This window comes from Zea mays, chromosome 9, assembly GCF_902167145.1.
Source record: "Zea mays cultivar B73 chromosome 9, Zm-B73-REFERENCE-NAM-5.0, whole genome shotgun sequence".
Classification (NCBI taxonomy): domain Eukaryota; kingdom Viridiplantae; phylum Streptophyta; class Magnoliopsida; order Poales; family Poaceae; genus Zea; species Zea mays.
The window spans coordinates 118,839,941-118,860,477 of NC_050104.1; the positions used below are offsets into that span (position 1 = coordinate 118,839,941).

At 44.4% G+C, this 20,537-nt stretch overlaps 2 protein-coding genes across 7 annotated transcripts; one reads left to right on the plus strand and one right to left on the minus strand.

The window, feature by feature from the left end:
• Positions 1-8,242: 8,242 nt before the first annotated feature.
• Positions 8,243-12,084, plus strand: LOC100280683 (crcB-like protein). 6 transcript variants are annotated; one of them, XM_035962227.1, is made up of 8 exons: positions 8,250-8,402; positions 9,064-9,174; positions 9,324-9,827; positions 9,958-10,035; positions 10,370-10,468; positions 10,576-10,768; positions 10,881-11,308; positions 11,411-12,084. In XM_035962227.1, exons 3-8 carry the CDS (start codon positions 9,369-9,371, stop codon positions 11,627-11,629), a joined length of 1,476 nt encoding a protein of 491 aa, XP_035818120.1. In that variant the 5' UTR covers positions 8,250-8,402; positions 9,064-9,174; positions 9,324-9,368; the 3' UTR covers positions 11,630-12,084. The 6 variants fall into 6 exon arrangements, with proteins under 6 accessions (XP_008658541.1, XP_008658540.1, XP_035818120.1 ...); XM_035962228.1 differs by having other exon boundaries at positions 9,123-9,174; XM_008660320.4 differs by lacking the exon at positions 9,064-9,174 and adding an exon at positions 8,475-8,561 and having other exon boundaries at positions 8,264-8,402.
• A 3,227-nt stretch (positions 12,085-15,311) lies between these two features.
• On the minus strand, positions 15,312-16,818 carry LOC103640218 (peroxidase 57). The gene is made up of 2 exons (XM_008662848.2): positions 16,466-16,818; positions 15,312-16,332 (listed from the first exon to the last, which is right to left on the minus strand). Exons 1-2 carry the CDS (start codon positions 16,697-16,699, stop codon positions 15,571-15,573), a joined length of 996 nt encoding a protein of 331 aa, XP_008661070.1. The 5' UTR covers positions 16,700-16,818; the 3' UTR covers positions 15,312-15,570.
• Between the last annotated feature and the right edge of the window lie 3,719 nt (positions 16,819-20,537).

The following is a 20,537-nucleotide window of genomic DNA, read 5'->3' on the forward strand; positions in this document are numbered from 1 at the left end:
AAGGGAGTGACTACTCGATCGCGATTAGTTAATTTTTGTGAGCATTACTCCTTTGTCTCTTCTATTGAGCCTTTCAGGGTAGAAGAGGCCTTGCTAGATCCGGACTGGGTGTTGGCCATGCAGGAGGAGCTCAACAACTTCAAAAGAAATGAAGTTTGGACACTGGTGCCTCGTCCCAAGCAAAATATTGTGGGAACCAAGTGGGTGTTCCGCAACAAACAAGACGAGCACGGGGTGGTGACAAGAAACAAGGCACGACTTGTGGCAAAAGGTTATGCCCAAGTCGCAGGTTTGGACTTTGAGGAGACTTTTGCTCCTGTGGCTAGGCTAGAGTCCATTCGTATCTTGCTAGAATATGCCGCTCACCATTCTTTCAGGTTGTACCAAATGGATGTGAAGAGCGCTTTCCTCAACGGGCCGATCAAGGAGGAGGTGTACGTAGAGCAACCCCCTGGCTTCGAGGATGAACGGTACCCCGACCACGTGTGTAAGCTCTCTAAGGCGCTCTATGGACTTAAGCAAGCCCCAAGAGCATGGTATGAATGCCTTAGAGACTTTTTAATTGCTAATGCTTTCAAAGTTGGGAAAGCCGATCCAACTCTTTTCACTAAGACTTGCGATGGTGATCTCTTTGTGTGCCAAATTTATGTCGATGACATAATATTTGGTTCTACTAACCAAAAGTCTTGTGAAGAGTTTAGCAGGGTAATGACGCAGAAATTCGAGATGTCGATGATGGGCGAGTTGAACTACTTCCTTGGGTTCCAAGTAAAGCAACTCAAGGACGGGACCTTCATCTCTCAAACGAAGTACACGCAAGACTTGCTAAAGCGGTTTGGGATGAAGGACGCCAAGCCCGCAAAGACTCCGATGGGAACCGACGGACACACCGACCTCAACAAAGGAGGTAAGTCCGTTGATCAAAAGGCATACCGGTCTATGATAGGGTCTTTACTTTATTTGTGTGCAAGTAGACCGGATATTATGCTTAGCGTATGCATGTGTGCTAGATTTCAATCCAATCCTAGGGAATGTCACTTAGTGGCTGTGAAGCGAATTCTTAGATATTTAGTCGCTACGCCTTGCTTCGGGATCTGGTATCCAAAGGGGTCTAACTTTGACTTGATTGGATATTCAGATTCTGACTATGCTGGATGTAAGGTCGATAGGAAGAGTACATCGGGGACGTGCCAATTCTTAGGAAGGTCCCTGGTGTCATGGAATTCTAAGAAACAAACTTCCGTTGCTCTATCCACTGCTGAGGCCGAGTACGTTGCCGCAGGACAGTGTTGCGCGCAACTACTTTGGATGAGGCAAACCCTCCGGGACTTTGGCTACAATTTGAGCAAAGTCCCACTCCTATGTGATAATGAGAGTGCTATCCGAATAGCGGAAAATCCTGTTGAGCACAGCCGCACAAAGCACATTGACATCCGGCATCACTTTCTGAGAGACCACCAGCAAAAGGGAGATATCGAAGTGTTTCATGTTAGCACCGAGAACCAGCTAGCCGATATCTTTACCAAGCCTTTAGATGAGAAGACCTTTTGCAGGTTGCGTAGTGAGCTAAATGTCCTAGATTCGCGGAACTTGGATTGATTTATAGCATACATGTGTTTATGCCTTTGATCATGTTCCTTATGCATTTTGTTGCTTACTTGTGGTGCTCAAGTTGTACAAACACTCCCCGGACCTCACAAGTCCTTTGCAAGTGATGCACAAATTTAGGGGGAGATGTGTTACAACTTGACCCTTTGAGACTAACCATATGCTTGAGTTTGCTTGTTTTAGTCTCAAAGGAGGTTTGAAAGGGAAAAGGTGGACTTGGACCATGAAAGACTTCCACTGCACTCCGATGAGAGGGTAACTTATTCCAAGTTCATCTCACGTACTCTTATTGCCTTTGTATTCTTATTGAAGATTTTGGTGAGGCAATGGGATTCTAGGGCCAAGATTGATCCCGTTTTGGTGCTTGATGCCAAAGGGGGAGAAAATAAAGGCCAAAGCAATAAATGGATCAGCTACCACTTGAGAGATTTTGAAAATAGTAGAATAGAGCTTTTGGTTTGTCAAAACTCTTTTATTGTCTCTCTTGTCAAAAGTTGGCTTCTTGTGGGGAGAAGTGTTGATTATGGGTCTCTTGTCAAAAGTTGGTTTATTGTGGGGAGAAGTGTTGATTATGGGAAAAAGGGGAGTTTTTGAAATCTTGAATCAATTTCTCTTGGAATGACTCTCTTTATGTCTTAATATGTGTGTTTGAAATAGAAATTTGAGTTTGATTTGCAAAAACAAACCAAGTGGTGGCAAAGAGTGATCCATATATGCCAAATATGATTCAAAACTACCTTGAGTCTTCATTTGCATTGATATTGCACTTGTTCTAGTTGCTTTATGTTGTGTTGGCATAAATCACCAAAAAGGGGGAGATTGAAAGGGAAATGTGCCCTTGGGCCATTTCTAAGTATTTTGGGTGATTGAGTGTCAACACAAGTACTTTTGTGTTAATCTATGCAAAGTGGTGGACAAAGTGCAAATCATGTCAAAAGGTATGTTTCTAGACTTAGTACACTGTTTTAAGGACTAATGTATTGTGTCTAAGTGCTGGAAACAGGAAAGATTGAATTGGAGAAGAGATGGCTAAGTTTAGCCAAGGTCAGCGCAGTCTGGGTGCACCGGACAGTGTCCGGTGTGCCAGACTGGCTCTGGCGAACTCGCCGCTCTCGGGAGTTGATTAACGGCGTACGGCTAAAATTCACCGGACTGTCCGGTGTGCACCGGACTGTCCGGTGAGCCAACGGTCGGCCGGGCCAACGGTCGGCCGCGCGATCCGCGCGAGACACGTGGCCAAGCCAACGGTCGGGAGGGGGCACCGGACTGTCCGGTGTGCACCGGACAGTGTCCGGTGCGCCAACGGCTCCCAGGCGTCAACGGTCGGCTTCGCCAAATAAGGAAGGAGATCCGCACCGGACAGTGTCCGGTGGTGCACCGGACTGTCCGGTGCGCCAGACGACAGAAGGCAAGAATTGCCTTCCCGGATTGCTCTCAACGGCTCCTAGCTGCCTTGGGGCTATAAAAGGGACCCCTAGGCGCATGGAGCAGAAAACCAAGCATTCCTTGAGCACTCTTGATCACTCACACTTCATTCTTGCGTACTTGTTCGACATTCTAGTGATTTGAGCTCCGTTCTAGTGTGCTAGTCTTTTGAGCTTAAGTCTGGGTCTTGTGTGTGCGTACTTGCTGTGATCTTTGTGTCTTGTGTGAGTTGCTAATTCCTCCCTTACTCCGTGCTTCTTTGTGAACATCTTTGTAAGGGCGAGAGACTCCAAGTTGTGGAGATTCCTCACGAACGGGATTAAGAAAAGCAAAGCAAACACCATGGTATTCAAGTGGGTCTTTGGACCGCTTGAGAGGGGTTGATTGCAACCCTCGTCCATTGGGACGCCACAACATGGAGTAGGCAAGCGTTGGTCTTGGCCGAACCACGGGATAACCACCTTGCCATCTCTGTGATTGATATCTTTGTGGTTATTGTGTTGTTGAGACTCCTCTCTAGCCACTTGGCGAATATTGTGCTAACACTTAACCAAGTTTTTTGTGGCTTAAGTTTCAAGTTTTACAGGATCACCTATTCACCCCCCCTCTAGGTGCTCTCAATGTACTTGATAGTGATGCCATCATCCTCGACGTGGGTCTTCACAAGGGAGTCTGGAACCCTCTTCCCGAGCTCCTTGAGCACCTCGGTGAGCGGCTTGCCGATGCTCTCGGTGAGGGCAACAACCTCGCTGCCGGCGAAGTCGCTGCATCCTAGCGCGGAGCGGCGGCAGTGGTCAAGCACGGGATGGGGCGGCGGCGATGGCTAGGCGAGAGGGAGGCGCATGGAGGAGGGAGGGGAGAAAGGAAACGATAGATCGGTGGTGGGGATCAGGAACGACGGATCCAGGCGGCCATGGCGACCGCGAATGCCACCACGTTCCTCAACCACGTTCCGCAAAGGCCATCACGTTCCTCGGTGGCGGGGACTGGGGCTGAGGCCGGGGCCGCGTCCGCGCAGGGGCCGCCCTCGCCGGCGCCATGCAAGGCCGGCGCACCTGCGCAGGGATCGCGGCCGCCGCCGAGACAGCGCCCGCCGGTGGGGCTGGGGCTTAATGCCGCGCCGCCGCCAGGGCTGGGGCTCGGGGCCGGTGCCACCATGGCCGGATCTCCAACAACCGCGCCGTGGCTGGGGCTGGGGACGCCGCGCTGCGCCGCTGTGGAGTCGCGCCAGTCGTGCGGAGGAGAACGACGAACGGGAGGGGGCAGATGGAGCTAGGTTGCTCGCGCGGACGGGGAAGGGGCGGACGGCTGACGGACGACGCACGATAAACAGGGACGTGGGATGGACGGTGGAGACGGCAGAACGGCAGACTACTCTTACCTTCTTAATAAGTAGTATAGATGAATATCATTTGTGATTAATGCTTTGGAGAGACTCAAGAGAGTGTGACATTGTGATTTTCTTGTTGCTCTTTTTGCTTGGTGTTTTGAACGTGCTTTCTTATTCACCCTCTTAATTCTCACTTGTAAAGCTAGCAAGAGACACCTAAGTGTGTGGTGATCCTTGCGGGGTCTAAGTGACCCTCGAGATTAAGAAGATGCACTCATCCGGTCTAAGTAACCGTTCGAGGGAGGGGAAAGGTTGAAACAGACTCGTCCTACGTGGACTCCTCAACGGGGAGTAGGTTCTTTGGAACCGAACCTCGAGAAACAAATAGTTCATGTCTTTGTGTTAATCTTGCTTTGCAATTTGATTCTTCCTCTTCCCTCTCTCTAGTTCTGTTGCTTGCAATCAATTTGAGTTAGCTTCCAAAGTTATCTGTATTGATTGAGCAACTCTTAGCAAGAAGAACTACTCTTCCACACTCTGATTTCATTTATACTCATTCTAACATTAACCCGGGGGCGAAGTTTGTGTTTAATTTTGTAATTTGTAGGTTTCGCCTATTCACCCCCTCAATGCGACTTTTAGTACGTGTCGAAGGGGGTTATGAAGCTGGTGTGGTATTGTCTTCTTCTTTCATGTAAATTTGGTGGTAACCCAAAAAGCAATCAAGGAGTGACTTGACTTCGCATCATGTCGAAGAATTGACAATTTTATCGATTCTTGGTAGGGGCAAGTCGTCCTTAGGACATGATTTGTTGAGGCTTGTGAAGTCTATGCAAATCCTGCACTTGCCATTTTCTTTTTTACCATGACTACATTGGCGAGCTAGGTTGGGTAGTCTATAGGCTCAATGAATTTTTTTCTCGAGTAGTAAATGTACCTTAGCCTTTGTTGCCTCAACCTTTTCATCTAAAATTTTGCACAATTTCTGTTTCTTGGGGTGGATCGAGGGGTCGATACTCAGACTGTGTTCAATAATGCCGCGACTGGCCCCTATGAGGTCACAGGAGAACCAAGCAAAAACATATTTGTTGTTGTTTGAGAAGGTTAATATTTTCTCCTTGTCTTCGCTGTTGATGTATTTTCTTATTAGTACTGTTTGGTTTTAGTAGTGTGGGCCCCAGAGCACTTTTTGGCCCATTTGTTGCTTTGAATTAGGTTCTTTTTCCTTTTCCACTTTGTATGGGCGATGGGATGGGGGCTTCGCCCTCCTTGGCAAGGCAGTGCACATTACATTGGCTGGTAACGAAGTCCCTCTCAATGTTGTGAACTATCTACTAGTCTTCATAGACCGTGATTACATCTTGTATGGAAGGTTCAAGTTTGTTTATGGAACTCATACCTAGGATGGCGTTGTAGGGGTAAACCATGTCCACTATGTCGAATGTCACTTCTTCAGGCCTCACATTAGGGGCTGACCCAAGGAATAATGGTAGTTCTATTTTTTCCAAGGAAATGTTCCTTTTCCATCGAAGGTGTAGAGGGGGTTGTCCGGTAGTTGGAGGAGTTGTGATTGATGCCCATGCAGTCAATGCGGTCGAAGGCGTGCAGGAAAATAATGTATGCCTAGCTACCATTATCAACGAGGACCTTATGCAATTCCCATGCTATCACGTTGCATTGTGTAGCCATTGCATCGGTATGCGAAGCGCTACAAAGATCGACATCCCTTATGTCGAAAGTTATGGGGACATGAGACCACATCGTCTGGGTGACGGGTCCAGTGATGGTGACATGATTAACCTTCTGATAGTGATCTTTTTCTGTATTTTATTGGCATAATCCGTGTTGGACCCTCCAGTGATCATGTGGATGACACCTCGAATACGTGGTTGTGCGAAGTCCTCGTCTTCCTTTTGTTGTGGAAGGGGGGGTTGGTGGTTTAGGGGAATTATTTATGGATCGGCTTGAAGAGTAGGAATGTGTTCCTTGTATTTATGTGAGTGACACCGAGACCACCATCATCTTTTGCATAACAGACTTGTCCCCGACGCTTGCTATCCACTGCCTTCACGACCCCCGGGAGCAGTTGCAAGGACCCCATTAAGTAGATAAGGCTGTTGTCCAAAACTGAGTTGATTAGGACAAGGCACCCCATAAGATTTAAAAGATCCGCTTGACATCTAGCCAGGTACCTATCAAATTTCTCTACGAGGGGACTAAAGGAAGACAATCTGGTTTTGGATGGGGAGAGGGGTAGACCAAGGTATGACTGTGGGAAACCCACGTTTCTGCATCCAAGAATCTCAACACATTGCTGCACAACTACTTCATCCATGTTCATAGGGACTAAGACATTTTTGTGCTAATTTATACAAAGTCCAATCATAGAGCTAAAGTTGTCTAAGGTGGATTTAAGGGAGGCAACGTCCATAGGGTCCTCCTTCAGAACAATTAGTGTGTCATATGTGTATTGCAAAATAGCACAGGACCGAAAGATGTCAGAGGGTATCCAATTCGGCCGTCGCTTTTGATCAGGGCTTGCAGAATATCTGCAACCAGTATGAAACAAGTAGGGAGACAACGGGTCGCCTTGCTGGAGGCCTCTACCACACTGCCACTAGGGGCCAGGGCAACCATTCATCGGACAAGAGCTGATCTATCCAGCACATCCAGCGGTCACTAAATCCTCTGACGCGCAACACAGTGTGTAAGGCATCCCAGTGGATAGTATCGAAGGCTTTTGCAAAGTCCAGCTTCAACGCAGTAGCGGGGGTTTTCGGGGCTGTTTGGTTTGTGGCTAAATGTACCACACTTTGCCTAAGGTTAGTCGTTCGAATTGAAGAACTAACCTTAGACAGAAAAGTTAGGCAAAGTGTGACAAGTTAGGCATCAAACCAAACATGCCCTTCCTCTTATGACAATATTGGATAAGCTCCGGTGCGTAGACAAAATTTTCAGAAATAAATCAGCCTTTGTGGAAGCCTGTCTGATTCAAGTGGATGAGTTTGTGAATCTCTTGTTGTAGTCTAGTTGTGAGAATTTTTGAAATTATCTTCACAACCGTGTAGGATGATCTATAATATAGATATATTTTGTAATCAAATCAAATAGTTCACAATACATGTACATCAATATTCTCCAAACTTCAAAATGCAACTTTTATGAAAGAAATAAAAATGGGAACCATCCGGAGTTCCTGAAAGGGACAGGAAACCTTTTCGAGAACATATGGCACACGTGAAAAAAAATTGTAGGAGCGAGAAAGAACTCGTAACGAAGACCAGAAACAAATAATTAGTTTAATAAAATATAAGGCTAGAAAAGAAGAAAATATAAACATGTCTCTGAATCCGTGATAGCGTCGTTAAAGCGAGGGAAACAAGTGGCGTCTTCTGATTAGGCTGCTGCTGAATTGAATAGAGTTTGGTTTAAGGTCAAAGTAGGGTAAGCCAGGGTAATATCGTCCTATCGATTTTTTGGTACAATGCTATCACCAAAAATTACTTTGGTGTTTACTCCACCCCACATAAATTTCATCTAAACACTATAGAAAATATGATTATATCCTTCCATCGTCTTTATACGTCCAACCATACACACGAAAAAACAGTATCATCCCACTTGACAATTATTTTTAATTCTTTTCCTTTTCTATAATGTAGATAAATTATGTAATTACACCTATACGGTACCGAGTAGTCTTTTGATTGTTAATAAAGTTCACACCTTTTTACGGACCTCAAAATCTTAGGCATGACGAGTTAATTTTAATGTTTTTCTTTCGGCTAATTCCACCATTTAACATTTTTCGCTTATTTTTAATGCATACGGACTACGGTTTGGCGAATCATTACAGGTACGGTCAGTCTTTTTTTCCCTGAAGACAGGCAGCACTAAAACATTTCTCTGCCTAACTACTTCCCTGTACGTGGACGAGGACCAAGGAGACAGAGAGAAAGCCTGGCCGCGCCGCCCACCGTCGCCTCGTCAGTCGCCTCCTCCATCCTCCCTCCCCATCGACTTCCCAAATCCCAGCCAGGTAATTCTTGGAGCTCGTCTTTCCGGTTGTCTCCTCTTTCCTGTGCATCCTGCTGCTCCGAAAATCTCTCAGATCTCCTCGTCCTCTGGCCCATTCTCTTCATCTCCATGCATGGATGAACAAGAGACGGAGGGAGACAGATGCAAACATCGAGACTGGGTAGGTGTGGCGTCGTGCTGATCTTCCTCCCACCTTACTTGACCATGGAACCTTTAGAGCTAAAAGGCACCAGGCACTGATTATATTAGGTTACTTGTTAATTAACAATTAGCATCGCGATTAGACTAGACCAGTTGGTTACTAACAATCAAACAATTGGTATCGAGATGTCAAAGGCAGTCACCTTTAGTGGGATCGATACTGTTCTTTTAGTCTATTCAATTCAGTAGCAGTCTAATCAGAAGACGCCACTTGTTTCCCTCGCTTCAACGGCGCTGTCACGGGTTCAGACGTGTTTCTATTTTTCTTCTTTTCCAGCCTTACTTTTGATTAAACTAATTATTTGTTTCTGGTCTTCGTTACGTGTACTTTCTCGCTCCTACAATTTTTTTCGCGTGTGCCATATGTGTTCCCGGAAAAGTTTCCTGTCCCTTTCGGGTACTCCGGATGGTTCCCATTTTTTTTCTTTCATAAAAGTTCTATTTTGAAGCTTGGAGAACAGTGATGTACATGTACTGTGAGCTATTTGATTTGACTGAAGGAAAAAAAATGTTGCTGCAGTCTCCTCGATCTTCAGAGCTGTGATGTGATTTGTCCAGATACCTACAAAAACGTACCAAATCCTATCTTTTTGTCCTACCCATTGTTTGGTTCCCGTGCTTCCAGAATTTATATGGACTGTGGATTTTAATGGAAGAAAAGAAAGGAAAAATATGAATCATAAACTACTGACTCATGTCATAACATTGACTTTTTGTGTAGGGTTGTTATCTGTCTTTGTAGCAGAAGAAACAGTCCTAAAAAAGAATGGAGAGCTCCTCAGATAGGAGCAACGTTTCTCAGGGGAACCACCTGGGTTATGCGAGAAGCACATCCATGGATTCCACTGGTCCTCAGTTAGCTGGTAGGTCTAGCTCAATGTTGAGTAGGAGAAGTAGCAGACAGGGCTCAAGGGGATCCATCAGCCTCTCAAGGGAGATGGGGGACTCCATACTGAGCTCAATGAGGCATTCTCTTCAGTCGGCGGATCAATTGCTAGGAGACATCGATAGCTCAGTTCTGGCTCAACTCATCGAAAGTGGTCGAGTTCTATCACCCGAAGGCGATGTTGATGAGGATACAGTAAGAATCTCTGAACATCATAAGGTTGGCCCTGTTCCAGATGATGCAATAAAGCAAACCAGTGACAATTTTGCATCAGCACCTATATCTTCAGCGGAGACAAAAGACACTATTTCTAACGTCCTAGCAGATTCATCTACTAAGGTAAAGATAGTAGTGGAGTTGAGTAGCTGCTTGTCATTCTCATACGTGTGGTTGCTCCGTTGATATATTGTTGAAAGGTTATTTTTTATGTTATATGTGCTGGCATGACCATGCTTTCATCTGCCTGTAGGTTGAACCATATAAGCTTTCTCTGAGGCTAGACTATGCTGCTTACATGATCCATTTAGCTGTCTTTGGCTTTTTCGGGGTAACTCTCCAAAATCTCACATAAGGTTCTTTCTATGTCTTTGTGATAGCTGTTACATAATCTTTGCTGATCTAATGTAAATGTGGCAACACTTGCCGTTTCATGCTTTTACTAATGGAGGTCCTGGACCATTGAAATTTAGAGAAATCTTATATTTATATCTTTGAGCACATACTGTTCCAACCTAGATGTCTGCCAACACCAAGTATTGACATGTGGATGTTTACTCGTTTAGATCATTGAAGGATCTGGCGAGATTGCTATTAGAGGATGATTACCTATCTTGCATTATTCCGGTTCCCTTGGAGCACTTACGTTTTTCATAACTGATCAGGTATTCACAAGGTATGGGCTCCAAAAGCTGTTTGGCCCAGACTGTTTGGCACTCACTTCAGATCAAAGCCCACTTTACCCTGATCTTCCATCTAATATGGTATGCACAATCATTTTTATGCTCAAGTTTGAGTCAAGGAATTTAGAGAAACCACAGGGGGTTTTATATGTACTAACTCATGTTGATTGCCAAATTGCTTGGGCCAGCTTGGGTCTTTCTTGATGGGCTGGTTTGGTATCATTTTCAAGGCTGATATACGATACATATCTGACCATCTTATTGTCGGAATCACAACTGGATACATGGGAAGCCTTACAACCTTCAGTGGGTGGAACCAGAAAATGGTTGGTTTGTCTTCCAAAGGCCATTGGGTATATGCTATAGCGGGCGTAGTACTAGGTATCTGATCATCATTTTTATGATTAAGTGCAATATCTCCTAAATTAGATATTATCAAACAAAAAATATGAACAAAATAATCCTTCTGATGGCTAACAACACTGATTTTCAGGGATGTTCATTGTCAACGAGTCCATTACGGTTGGTGCTGAGACGGGCGAGCGCCTACGGAGTTTGATCCTGAAATACATCAGGGAGAAGAGTTTGATAGGTCACAAGTATGATTGGGAGCACTGGAGGGTGAATACCAGGGCTAAGCAGTCAGTGCTTTTGTCAGTGATGATAATTTTGATGTCTTTCTTTTGGATTTTGAGCATTGTGCTGACTGTAGTAAAGATGCATAGTCTTGCTGATGGTGCTGTCCTATGGATGGGCTGCTCGGTAGCACCTCCAGGTGTTTGGTTACGCTGGTACCTGGCAAGGCTCAATGGCCAGGGAATTGGCAAACAGAGATCCTTGAAATGGCTGCCCACTGGGACTCTGGTAGCCAATGTTCTTGCTGCAGGCATAATGGCAGTTCTTGCTGTAACATCCAAAGCGGTATGAACAAACAATTATTCATACAAATTCGTCATTTGTAGTTGGTATTTGACTCTTCCATACATCAGCCTGTACATCTGATTCATTTTTTTTTTCTTACAGGTAGATACAAAGCGATCAACAACTATTCTTAGTGGAATACAGCTCGGCTTCCTTGGTTGCCTAAGCACAGTGTCTACTTTTGCTGCTGAAGTGTATACAATGAGAAGAAGCGGGCAGATTGCCAGGGCCTTTGTTTATGCCGCATCCACCTTCCTGCTTTCTTTTCTGCTAGGAACTCTAGTGTATTCTGTGCCAGTTTGGGAAAAGCATTATAAATGACCTATTGCAACTTCCAGATTCAACATTTTACCAGATGGCTTAAATGTGCAATGGGAAAGAGAGCATCAACTTCCTGAACAAAGTACAAGATACAGAGCCAAGACCTCAAAGGTTCACAGATGCAAAAGAGAGCATCAACACAAACGTTTGCAGAATGGACCCACAGAACCATCTATATACCTGGCTGGGAAAAACAGAGTAAACTTTGCTTAGTAGAATATGTAGTGGCGTGGAATAATTTTTGTCTTGGAGAATGGAGTACATGTATGTATCTGTGAACTAGATGTATCATTAATGCATGAGATATGCATAGATGAATTTAATTAGTGTGGGATTAGCTCCACTTTATTCTCATGCTGTCTCATGTAAATGCAGGACATCTAGAAATGTTTTTCTTGTTACTAAGACATATTGGCTTAATTAGTTTTTGAATAAAACATTTCCTTTTGACAGTGTGTTACTGTGTTGATTCTTTGTTTCAAGTGCCATGCATTCTTGTGAAAAGAAAACTATAAACTGGATGAAAGGATATGTTATTTTTGTGATGAGTAACGTTTGCTAGTGGGACATGCATATACTGTAAAAATTCCAAAATGATTCGTCTTTATCTAAGAAGGGTATATAATATAATTACTATTGCTCTTAATTTTTGAACTTTATTTTCCTATGTTCATCAGCATGTGGCAAAAAATATTGGGTGATCAATAATCCAAATTATCCACATTCCTGAGCCAGCTGACATGCAAACTTGCAGCACGTTACTTGCAATGTATCATCTGCAATCTGTCTAAGAACAGAGCAATCTCCTTGAGGTTTATTTTAAAGAGTAGCCTTTTCATTTTTTTAGAGGACCAGTGTCTTAACAGTTATCACATATTGTTCCCTTATTCAGAACAAAAGGTTTATGCTAATGGCCCAGAAGTATATCATACGATAATTTGAAAACAGAGTGATTATTTATTTCATGTACCACAAAAAGAATTATACTTTATTGCTGTAATACGAGCAAAGAAAATGAGATCCTGTACAGCATTCCTGAATGGGATTGTCCGAATACATACAGCTATAACGTCTATATGAAATTATTGCACAAAAAAAATGAAATGGCTACATCATGTTGAGGTATATTTTTTTAAGCTCGGTTAAAGGACCGAGCCAGACTCTATCCTCGCACTTTGATCGAAGACGCAACAACCAATAGTCACGGTTCTGAAAGTCGCCTAGAGAGAGTGAATATGTGTAATCTAAAATTTATCACTAAATACAAAAACTCAAACCTCGGTTAGATGTTAAAACGAGAAGGAACTTAATCGGAGCAAGGGAGAAGAGTTCTTCTTGCAAGTGTTGTTTGATATGATTGCGGAGTTTACTTGGGAGCAACACAAAGGATTTAGAATCAAGTATAAGCAAGAGAAATTAGAGAGAGGCATAATCAACCCAACATAAAAGATACGGACGATTTGTTTCCTAAGGTTTGACTCCGAAGAATCTACGTCCCCGTTGAGGAGTCTATTTAGGATGGGTCTTTTTCAACTTTTTTTTCTTTTTCAAACGGTCACTTAGACCGTAGACCGTTTGAGTATCCTTTCTCAAATCCAAAATACCAAAGTCTCTGCGAGAATCTTCACACAAACTCGGAGTCTCTCACTAGCTTTACAAGAATGAGAATGAGAATGAGAGAGAGAAACTCATGAGCACAAGAACCGTTGCAACAAACTCAAAACGTATCTAGAGACTATCCAACTAGTCTAAGTCACGAACCTCAATCATTTTGAATTATGTCTCATATTCCGGATTTAGCTCAACCTAGCTTCAAAAGTGGGAAACTTCAAACCTAAGCTTTCCAGCTGCTTTGGTTGGTTCAAATACGTGCTAAGGCGTGTCTAGAACTTATCCAAGGTGCTGAACTACTGAAAAATCATTTTTTTCCGAAGTTTACTTCTTTTTGGTTGGAATTGAACTTTTTTGGACTTAGAACCTTATATGTTGATCTTATGAATCCATGTATCATAATCTTAGCAAACTAGTTAGTCCATATAGTTGTGATGGTCATCAAGCACTAAAACTAATATAGAAATGGATTAAGTCTCATTTCTCCTCCTTTTTGATGATTGATGCCAATACAACCAAAGCAAATATGAAATTTATTAATTGTAACTAGTTTGCGATCTTTCAAGAATTCATAAGATACTAAGTTAAGATCAAATCTAAGCTGTATATGAGTTGTTTGTGATTTTTGGACCACATATGCACCACTTGTATTTTGATTATTAATTCTTTTGAAATATTTTGGTAAAGTATTTGTAAGAACCTCTTGCTTTTGCCCGAAAAGATAAGAATTTTACTTTCTCAAGCATTTTCTCATACATTTGCATCAAGATCCGATCTATTTATTATGTGGTTAGTGAAGATAAAGGTCGTTGTACTACTTCGACGCCTCGGAGTGCAGCTACACCATTCTAATGGCATCGTCGACCAACCCCGAAGGTATACTAGTGGCTAGGGTTCGAGTACAAAGTTGTATTATGTTCTAACAGTGGTACCAGAGCATGGTGGGTTTGAATGTGTGTATGGAGTCAAATCCCTAGTTTTGCATAATTTTAGCTTTTTTACTTTTAAATTGCTCGGATCAATATGGCTAGGTATTATAACAAGTTGGTTTGGCTTAACTTGTTGTAATAACAAGCTAGGAGACTTGCTCGACTCAGCTCATTAGGCAACTCGAGCCAGCTCGATTAGCTTGCGAGGTAGACCAAAAGTGCACCTAGTGGCATTATAAATCAATATATCATCTCTTTGTCTATCAAATATTGATGTATAAAATTTCACTACACATTGTATATTTGCACTAAAGCTAGCAGCAAGCAACAACACTCACAAATCGACATTCTAAAAATGCAATGCAAGTCTGAAGTGCAACTATAATATGAAATATGCAATAGTGCAATGCAAGTAATCAACCATATATGATATATCCACCTTGTTGATTAAATCCATCACAGATTATGACATAGTCCCAAATGAGCATTAAATATGTTTACAAACACAATAGTTCAAATAAAATAAGCATCACATAGAAACATACCACGATGGCACAATAATAGGACTTCACGGACCCCCCCCCCCGGTCCAACTAGATGCACAAACTAGTGCCTAAATTATTGCTTGCTTTAAAGAACTCAAAGAGCCATAAGAATCCTACCTCCACAGTAGTGCACTTCTGTGGCGCGGCATGAGGGAGAATGGGAGATGAATAGGTCATAGGTGTAGGGCTTGGTGTTAATTGGGGCGCTTGGTGTTGTGGTCTTATGGAAAATAGGCTGGTGACCTGGGCGACTGAATCATGCCCATACGTTTGCGTCTAGGATGATAGCTTGACTCGTTTGGCTTGTTAGTGAATCGAGCTAGTACTAGTTTGGCTTGTTAAAAATATATATAAACGGGTCGATCTAATCCAAGCCACCAACAATCATATGAGGACTTGCACATCAGTTATCATAGTCAATGGCGGAAGTAGCGGTGGGACGAGCAGGGCTCGAGCCCCCTACCGCTTCCGAGGCCATGGAGTCCCACTAAAATCTCTTCTAAAATATAAAATATACACAGGATAATGTAGAAGGAGCTATGTCATAAGCTAAAATGTACACACCGGGAACATAATGTTTGCCACTTCCACGATGGATTGAGTCAAAAGCTAAAAGTTTCACTTGAATTCCTGAGATTTACCATACACGGGGTACGTTAACCCATCATGTTTGTTATTACAAATTAAATCCAACATCATGTTACAAAAAGAATGAATCAAACTTGACGCGGAAATGAAGCAAATGGGAAGGAGAAGGGCAACAGTATCAGACGATCAAACCATGTACTCCATAGAAAAGTAAGCAGGAATGACGAAGAAGACCAAAGAGGGTGAAGATCAATATGATGGCGGATCCTCAGTTGAATCTGTTGCAGACCTTTCGGATCTCCCCCTGCGTGCCGGTGACCACGTTGACCTCGCTGAGCTTGACGAGCGCCTTGGGGAAGAGCGAGGTGAAGAGGCCGCTGTCTTTGGCGAGCAGGTCCACGATCCAGCGCGTGGACCCGTCGCTGTACAGGTTCTGGTCGCAGGCGAGCACGCCGCGGCGCTGCTGCAGGTTCCTGTAGTAGTGGTTGTCCAGCTTGAGCGCGCTCCACTGGTCGTCCAGGAACACGGCGTTGTTGTCCGACGAGGGCACGTTGGGGCACACGTAGTTCTTGTACACGAACGCGTAGCCCGGGTCCATGCCGGGGTCCGTGGCGCCGGCCCTGCCGCCGTACCGGTACAGCCGGCTGCCCTTGATCGCGCTGCAGCGCGTGGCGCCCACGGTGTGCGCGCCCAGCAGCAGCACCGCGTCGAACGCGCTCAGGCCCAGCCCGCCGAAGTACGCCACCATCTGCGCCGCGGTGAACTCGGGCGCCGGGAGCCTGACGTCGGGGGCCAGCGACCGGCGGCGGTCCCTCCGCCCCGTGCGCACCGCGTACGCGGCCCCGCCGGCCAGCGCCACGGCGTCCCGGGTGGCGAGGATCTGGATGTCGGAGCAGGACACGACGCCGGGACACTTCCGCTCCAGCTCCGCCTTGACGGCCGCGATGACGTCGTAGCCCTTGACGCTGAGGTTCGGCGGCGCCGTCTTCTCGGTGCCGGGGCCGTCGATCAGCAAACCACCGTCACAGCCCTGCAATTATATTGCTATTATACATATACCGTAGTGTCGTGTGTCATCTCGTTAACGAACCAGCGGAACACACGCGCGCGCGCGTCGGCGCGTGGGCTAGCTAGCTGCCTAGCTAGACACGTTGTACACGTACATTGACGGCGCACTCGTGGAACTGCATGCGGAGGAGGTAGGCGACGATGGGGTTCTCGCGCGCAAAGCGGGCCCTGACGATACTCTGCACCAGCGCCTCCACGTCGGTGCCGTTGCACTTGCCCTTGTAGAACCCGTACTGCAGCTGCGCGCTGCCGGCGGCGGCCAGTGCCAGGACGGAGACGGCCACCATGAGCGCCGCCGCGGCCGCACCATTGCGCGCTGCTGAAGCCATACCGATTTCTGACTGCCTGGTTAGCTTGGTTTGTACGTATTTGTGATCCTCGTCAGAGAATTATGGTATGGTGAGAGGGAAATGCTGCGACAGAAATAGGATGCCTCTGGGTCCGGGAGAATGATACAATGCAACAGAAATAGTGATGCGGGTTTAGTTGTTTACTGCTGTGTTTCATGGTCGTGGAGATCACGTACGACGGCGCTGACAAGCCCCATTTCTGTCGTCATCATTAAATAAAATGACCGTGCTAGCTGTGCCTGGAAGGTGCCTCTGAGTTTTGTTGTATTATTGATCCGGCTGGAATTCAGGCTCATGGTTTTTTATTTGGCCGCACACCTTGATGTTAATTGACTCAGTATATGTGGTGCATAGATCCTGCAATAGTGGGCTTGCACTAACCCACTCATCACACGAACAGCGGAACAGGCCATGGATGCCGACCATCGTTGTGCAGCATTACTACTCTTCAGAGCCGTTTTCTCAACACTTTATTTATTGTGCATTCGTTCATCATCCTAATAATCGAAAAAAAGGTGTTCTACTTGTGCATTGAAAAGTCTTGAACACAGCAACTGGGAATATAATATGAAGTTGATGAGCAATAGTTTGCAGTTTGGTCAAAACTCAAGACTTTGTTCTACTTATATGGAAGGGATGAGGGCGAAAATGTCACTAGTTACTTATTATATATATACACACAGTTCAATGCAACAAAATCTAAACCATTCAATAGGGATACGGATAACTAAGCACAGGTCTGCTCAGCTGTTGAACAGCGTTTGTTTAGTGGTCATCTTTGATTGATTGATGATGCACTGATTTATATTAGTCTGACAAGAGTCTTCGATTCTTTTTCTTGGGCTCTGCTCCTGCTCTCTTCTCACCTGACAAAAATAAGGGCCGACGCTTTAACATACTTGGGCCTCTTTCAGGCTGGCGGACTCCTGCGTTAGGATGGCCCACGCACGGTCTTGTGGGCCATTCGGGAACACACAAGCGAAAAACTCTTGTCATTCTTAACATGAAGATACCAATACCTCTCCGGTCCAGCCCATCTCAATCTTCTGTTGTACTGTACCCCCACGTTGATTGGTGAGGTTAATTTCTTTTTGGGGGTCGGTGGCCGTTTGACTTGGCGACTCCGCGGCACATGGGCACTGTTGCTTCTTGCTTGAGCTCCAATGCTCTCTCTGAGACTTTGATTGACCGGTGGAGGCGCTAGGTTAGGTAGCTTCAGTATATCAAAGGCATGCATACATTACTGTATCGTCATGAGCAGATCCAGCACATGAGAATGTATGTGCAGCTCCGGTTTGTATGGTCACACCAACTGCAACTGAATGTCTGGTTGCTTCAACTGTTGTCCAGATAACTTTTCTAGCAGAGCACGTATCGCAGGTCAAATTAGATCATGGTAGCTACCTATATGATATATATTACTATGCAGGAAGACAACTTGTAGGATTTTTATATAATAGTTTTAAAAATAAATTGCAAATATAGTTGTTGCTTAAAATGAATTGTAAATTTAATACGCAGTTGGCCAATGGATATATGACAGGTATCTACTAGGTCATTCTATGAATAGAAAGAGTTTATAGGCTAGGCCTATTATGGCCAATAGGCATATTAGTCATTTATATGGATGAAAATGGACAAAAACGAACAGAAAAAACCCATCTCTCCGTTTCGTTTCCATATTTTATCATCGGAAACGGGACCGGGTTCGGAATAGTCGAAAACAAAAACAGGAGCAGGAGCAGGATAAACTTGTGTACAAAAAATGAACTAAGATGGGAATATTAAGCGAAAACTTGTAATTTAATACAAACGCACATGATACTGATGACTAACTGGTGACTGACTAACAAGGCAACGACAAAAAACAAAAAAGATATAGATTGACAATACTTCATTGTTGTTTACTTGCTAGTGGTGTACATATAGATATGGCCGGTGTTGTTTGAGCATTTATGTCGCTTGTCAGTGAGGTGAATCGGTGGTTAGGATGGCCTCTTATGGTATAATTTGTCACCTAATGTTATGAAGCTTTAGCTAATGCACTAATGCATATTGGGCAGATCTCGGATTTCTCAAATATGGGATAAATACGAGTTCAACTCGGCTAAAAACAGTATCCCGCAAAAACGGGTGGCATATAGACACTCCCATCTCAGTCATGTTTCCATATTTTTCCGCAAATACAAAAACGAGAGGAGTCAAATGTGAAAAATGGTACATGTTAGAATGGGATTTTACTCGTCCATTTTCAACCCTAACCATTTAGCGGTAGACTAGGCCTTATCAGCTCATCAATAGCTGACATCCCCTAAAGTATCTTTGGGTCTCTTCTTTATGCATCCTCTCTCTCATCTCTCTCTCCAGTGTCGCTACCTACTTGAGAGAAATGGGGTTGCAGGACCAAGCGTGCGTGTTGCTGGGCATGGTGGTCAGGTCGTTGTTGCCGCCCTCGTTGGCCGTTAGACTATCTCCAGCAACCTACCCATTCTATCCCCGTCTCATCTCCTATTTCAAACTCCACTATTCAAATAGTGCAGTCTATAGTGCAAAACATTGTTTTTGGTGACCATATGAACAACCTGCTAGACACGGTCTTACCATTCAGAATCCATGCATCATCGACCGTCAAGCTCATCTATAGGTAAGTTCTTATTTTTTGGATCTTTATTTACAATAGGATTTCTAATTTGATGTTCATTGTAGAATATGAATTGTAGATTGATAGATTTAGCTTTATTATAGTTAAATTAGCCTTACTATTAAGGTTACTTCTTTTAGTTAGGGTTGATTTGAACTAGTTTAGATTTTGTTAGTTTAGTTTTAGTTCATAGTTTGGTTTGGATTAGGGTTAGTTTTCTATGGTCGTGTGGTTGAATGGTGGCTAGCAAGGGGTTTCTAAGCTACTGGAGTGGACGCCCCCTTTAGGGAATGGCTTGTTTGTAGTTTGGTTGTTAGCGAAGGCCGCCTTCGCTCGTGCTGCCTTGGGAGCAGGCTGCGATCAAGTGACCATCTTCTTTGGAGGTACCATGGGAATGTTTTTCAAAGCAAACATGGTTGACATCAAATGTTGGGTTCTGACAGGTGAAACACCAAAACAAAAGGAACAATCGGGGTGCAACAGCGGGATAAATGTAAAACAGTGGTTCTCAAATATCTTATCAACCCTCTCGTCACCTTGTCCAGGGTAACCAAGAGGTAGCCCCTAAAGTGTCTGAAAGTCGCCTAGAGGGGGGTGAATAGGGCGAATCTGAAATTTATAAACTTAAGCACAACTACAAGCCGGGTTAGCGTTAGAAATATGAACGAGTCCGAGAGAGAGGGCAAAAAACAAATCGCAAGCAAATAAAGAGTGAGACACAAGGATTTGTTTTACCGAGGTTCGGTTCTTGCAAACCTACTCCCCATTGAGGTGGTCACAAAGACCGGGTCTCTTTCAACCCTTTCCCTCTCTCAAATGGTCACTTAGACCGAGTGAGCTTCTCTTCTCAATCAAACGGGACACAAAGTCCCCGCAAGGACCACCACACAATTGGTGTCTCTTGCTTCGGTTACAATTGAGTTGATCACAAGAAAGAATGAGAAAAATAAGCAATCCAAGCGCAAGAGCTCAAATGAACACAAGTCACTCTCTCACTAGTCACTATTTGATTGGGAATGATCTTTGGACTTGGGAGAGAATTTGATCTCTTTGGTGTGTCTTGTATTGAATGCTATAGCTCTTGTAAGGTGTGGGAAGTCAGAAAACTTGGATGCAATGAATGGTGGGTGGTTGGGGGTATTTATAGCCCCAACCACCAAACTAGCCGTTTGGTGG